We start from the raw sequence: 4986 nt of genomic DNA, 5'->3' as shown, positions 1-4986 counted from the left end.
AAATCCCACCCTAAATCTGCTTCATATTATCTAATATCTCTTCAGGGAATTGCTTGAGACTTTTTTTTTTTTTTTCTGAAAGGACAGGCTGCCTGTTGGAGAGACATATGCATTGTTTCACCAGAGTTGTAGCCCTCTATCTTCAGACAAGAGGGAAGCACATTGTTTTGTGTCTTTGATATGATCCAGCCAGAAAATAGCCTTGGGGGAAAAAAATCACAGTGCCTTGGCAGCAGTGCTGTCTTTCTGGGTTTTTTTTTTTTTTTTTTTTTTGGTCGGTGCCACAATGTATGCAGTTCTAATAACTTGAGATTAAACTCGCATGGGGTGTCTCAAAAGTCCTTAAGACTTGAGGTCATAACTTGCTGAAAGTTCAGAGCAACGAGTCTCATTTTCATAATGAAAAAAGTTCCAGGGTTATTTTAGAATTAGGTCTAATAAGAAACTGGTACAAGAAGCTACTTTAGTGCAGTAATTTAGTAACAGTGCAGCAAATTTGTAGCGGCTACTGAAAACTTTCCACCTCCCTGCTCAAGCAAGCTGAACCCTGCAAAATTCAGATGTTAATTACAAAGGTGATGGTTCAGGTCTGTTTAGACTGATTATTTCAAATGCATGGTCTGGCTGTACTTTCCAGTGGAAAATGCTCAAGAAACTTCCCGTGTTGTTTATTTTGGTTAGAATGAGCCCCTAGTAGTTTGGCAAGTATCCTAATTGAGAAATGTCACAATGTATTCAAGGGCAGCTGCATCTTCTGCTTACACACTTTTCAGAGGGATTGAATGTGCTTGTAATAGTCATACTATGAGCTGGGTACCTCTTGTATCAAATAGATGGAGTTTGAACTATATTTTTGTCATTTATGCATATTACTGTACAGTATAGTTTTGCAAGGTCATTGATTAACCTACAGGGAAGATGTTGGGAAGTGAACTAAAGTTCAAGTGTAAGATTTTCCAATAACAGAGCAGGACAATAGAAGAGGGAAAACATTTTTTATTACTATTTCTTTAGCTTGCCTGTTATTCTGATTTTCTGTATAGTAGCTTTTTTTTTTCCACTGTGTCTCAACAAAAACTCTTCTTCCCCTTTCCTTAAAATATTTATATTTTGGTATAAACATTATAATGTAGTTGCATTTGAAAATTTAGCTGAACATAGTAAAAGACACAGCACTATTAAAGTGTTATTCAAAAGTGCTTAAACCTAAGAATAGTACATTATACTTGTATCTGATGGCGTCATATGATCTGAAATATTTATAATTTTGTGTTGGATTAAACTTAACAGACTATTTAACTTCTGCTGCATTTGCGGGTGGGGATAAATGTGAATTCTTCTGTGGAAGAATTTCAAATACATCTGTGGTTTGAGGCTTATGAGCATGATAAATTTAGCACACTACTGTAATCAGTCCATTTTGTGCCATGTCTCTGTAGTCTCTCATCATTGGCTATAACTCCAGCAGAATGAATATCTGTATTCTCATGTGGGTTTGTGGTGGTGGTGGGGAACCCTTATTATCTCTTTTGATTCTGAAGTACTCCTGAAAAACAGCCAGCTCGTACAAATAACATGATTGTGAATTTCTCCTTAAGGCTGAAGTTGTGGTTTGCCATTAGCTTTTTTAAAAATACATCCACCTTAATGAGAAGTGCACATTCTTACATCAGCACCATCGCTGCCCTCAGTAATGCACAAAGGAAGGCAGAGGGGGGAGTGTGTGCATTTTCAACCTTAACAAAATTTTTTGTTGTGCTCTAGTTGAGAATTTCTGATGTTTTTATTTACTCTTTTTTTTTTTAAACAAAATGAATGTGCTACAGCGATGCTAAACAGGAAACCACCCAAATACTAGAATATGCTATCTGGGTATTTGTATTAATCATAGATGAATTAGTAGGGAAACGTGAGCTTCAGCATATTGCCAAAACACTTCTGCAAATGAAGTGGAACGGGGAATGCCTGAAGCTGATGCTTGTAAGACTTCTAAGGCTGGTAAACTTTATGGTCAGGACAAAGATCCAGTGATTTTTGTGCTCGTTACCTTTCCTAGTGGGTGGGAAAGAGGAATAGAGTCAGACCCTGTTCCTTACTCTTCTGTAACAATCTTGAATGCTGAAAGCTTGTGTTCTGATCTTTAGACTAAATTGGTTCTTTGCTTTGATCTTCTCTTTCCTTGCTGTGCTCATTCAGTGTAGGAAGTAGAAGAATCTTACATCCAGCACTCTCTAAACCCATTAAATGGTTTTGGGTAGGTATAGGTAAATGATACCTCCCAAGGCATAAATAGGAAATAGGAGCATCCTACCTCCATGGCAGAGGTAGGAGCCAGTGTGTGGCTCTTCAGTGCCCCTTCCTTTCCCATCTGTCCAGTTGTCTGCCAGCAAGTCTTTTTATTATCCCCTTCCCTCCACTTTGAGCGCCTCAATCCTGCTTGCCTGAGTGCCTCTTTCCTGACATGCTTTGGTAGAATTGAGTGTGATTGGGGGTTCAGGAGTAGAGCGGCAGGGTATGCTTTGCCTCAAAACCCTCTGCCTCTGATGTTAACGTGATCCTCTTCATGCTTGGATGCAAATGGACAGTGCAGGGAACAGTGCTTCCTGGCATCCTAGTAACGTACTGCTACCAAAATCCATTCGGTTCTCCTTCCTGTGCCTAGAGTGCTCCCCAAAAATCCTGAAACCACGTGGGTGTGGGTATCAAAAGGCACATGGCAGACAGAAATACCCTAGAGCTGGATGTCAGGTGTAGTTTTGCTTTTGTTGCTTAGTTGAGTGGGAATTTTTCTTTGCTTAGATTACATGGGATATGTATGAAGAGCTTTCAGAGTAAAATGTAACCCTGTGATCATCGGTACCCCAGGCAGGTGTGAACTCATCTAAAACCTGTGGAATAACATGATTCTCCAGCTGATCTTTAAATTTATGTTGTTGCTCAGCAGCATTGTGACTTCACTTTGATTTTTAGCTCTAGCAGCCAGCTGGTGTTTCAAGTGCGTGCATGTAACATCAGGATCTATCAAGATTTGTGGGGTGCAGTGCTAGAGTAATATGGGAAAAGACTAGCCAGGTTAACAGTCCTTAGCGGTTTCACTCCCCTTCCCACCCCTGCCCCAAGACTGTTCGAAAAGTTAGTGGTTAGTGGCTTGAGAAGTAGACTTGTGAGACTTTAAAGAAAAATAAAATGTATTTCTGTTCCTTGCCTTGTTCTGGGGAATTTGGGTCACTTAATACTCTAGAGTTGCTGCGTCTCTAAAGGTACTTGTAAACATTAAAGTTGACTTATAAAAGGCATTGCTACTTAGTTGTACAAATATTTAATTATGTGTGTTATGGATTGCATAAATACAGCAGGAAATATAAGGGGGAAAAAATCTGTGGTGTTCGGTCATTGTTTTACTAGACTTCAAATTTTTTCTCATTACTTCATGAAATTCCTCTCTAATTCAATCTTTGTCTTTTGTCTTTGCTGCCTTGCAGGGTTGGTACAGTAGGCCTCACTAAACTTAGCTGCAACTAAGAATTTCTCCTACATCAACTGAGTTAAGGCTGATGCTCTTGTGGAATGTGGATTAAAAGTGCGTGCTAAGTTCCAAATTTCCATTTGAGAAGCGGAGAAAATAAATGTACCACAACCACCAGCATCAGGACAGCAAACCAAGGGACAAAGAATTTGATCCGCAGTGTTGATATATGTTAACTGGTTCACGTGTTGCTTAAAAGACGTTTGCTGGGGGGCGAGAAGTGGACGTCAGCTGTGCGAAGTCATTTTGTTTACAAAAATGAGGGCTTCTTTGGAAACAGCAGACATTGCCATTGTGGCACTGTACTTCGTGCTTGTAATGTGCATAGGTTTTTTTGCCATGTGGAAATACAATCGGAGCACCGTAAGTGGCTACTTTTTGGCAGGGCGTTCTATGACCTGGGTAGCTATTGGTGCATCTTTATTTGTGAGCAATATTGGAAGTGAACATTTCATTGGGCTCGCAGGATCTGGAGCGGCGAGTGGATTTGCAGTAGGTGCATGGGAATTCAACGCCTTAATGCTTTTGCAGCTTTTAGGATGGGTCTTCGTCCCAGTCTACATCCGGTCGGGAGTATACACCATGCCTGAATACTTGTCCAAGCGTTTTGGAGGGCATAGAATTCAAATATATTTTGCAGCATTGTCTCTAATTCTTTATATCTTCACCAAACTCTCAGTTGACTTGTATTCAGGGGCACTTTTTATTCAAGAATCGCTAGGTTGGAACCTCTATTTGTCAGTTATCCTCCTTATTGGAATGACTGCACTGTTGACTGTGACTGGAGGTCTTGTGGCTGTCATCTACACAGACACCCTTCAAGCTCTGCTTATGATTATTGGTGCCCTCACACTTATGATCATAAGTATTACGGAGGTTGGTGGGTTTGAAGAAGTTAAAAGAAGGTACATGTTAGCATCACCAAATATTACGTCTATCTTGTTAACCTACAACATTTCCAATACCAATTCCTGCAATGTCGACCCAAAGCCTGATGCTCTTAAAATGTTGCGTGAGCCAACAGACGAAGATATTCCCTGGCCTGGATTTCTGTTGGGACAGACTCCAGCTTCTGTCTGGTACTGGTGTGCTGATCAAGTCATAGTTCAGAGAGTTTTAGCTGCAAAAAACATTGCTCATGCCAAAGGATCCACTCTGATGGCGGGCTTCTTAAAGCTGCTGCCGATGTTTATTATAGTTGTCCCAGGGATGATTTCACGAATACTGTTTGCAGATGATATCGCCTGCATTAATCCAGAACACTGTTTTCAAGTCTGCGGGAGCAGAGCTGGATGCTCTAACATCGCCTACCCACGTTTGGTGATGAAACTTGTGCCGGTTGGTCTGCGCGGACTGATGATGGCCGTGATGATCGCTGCACTGATGAGTGACTTGGACTCGATATTCAACAGTGCCAGCACCATATTCACACTTGATGTCTACAAACTCATTCGGAAGAG

At 40.7% G+C, this 4986-nt stretch overlaps 1 protein-coding gene across 1 annotated transcript in view; it reads left to right on the top strand.

Moving 5' to 3' along the window:
* Positions 1-3660: 3660 nt before the first annotated feature.
* Positions 3661-4986, top strand: part of SLC5A3 (solute carrier family 5 (sodium/myo-inositol cotransporter), member 3) — a 2454-nt gene continuing 1128 nt past the window's right edge. Inside the window, exon 1 of the mRNA XM_009894876.1 lies at positions 3661-4979. Coding sequence (XP_009893178.1) covers positions 3785-4979 — 1195 coding nt within the window. The 5' untranslated portion in view covers positions 3661-3784. The remainder of the gene's footprint in view (positions 4980-4986) is intronic.

The sequence above is a fragment of the Charadrius vociferus genome, unplaced genomic scaffold (genome assembly GCF_000708025.1).
Source record: "Charadrius vociferus isolate BGI_N301 unplaced genomic scaffold, ASM70802v2 scaffold201, whole genome shotgun sequence".
In the NCBI taxonomy this organism is placed as follows: domain Eukaryota; kingdom Metazoa; phylum Chordata; class Aves; order Charadriiformes; family Charadriidae; genus Charadrius; species Charadrius vociferus.
Note: the sequence above shows the minus strand (reverse complement) of the source record. Positions and strands in the feature narration are given on the sequence as shown.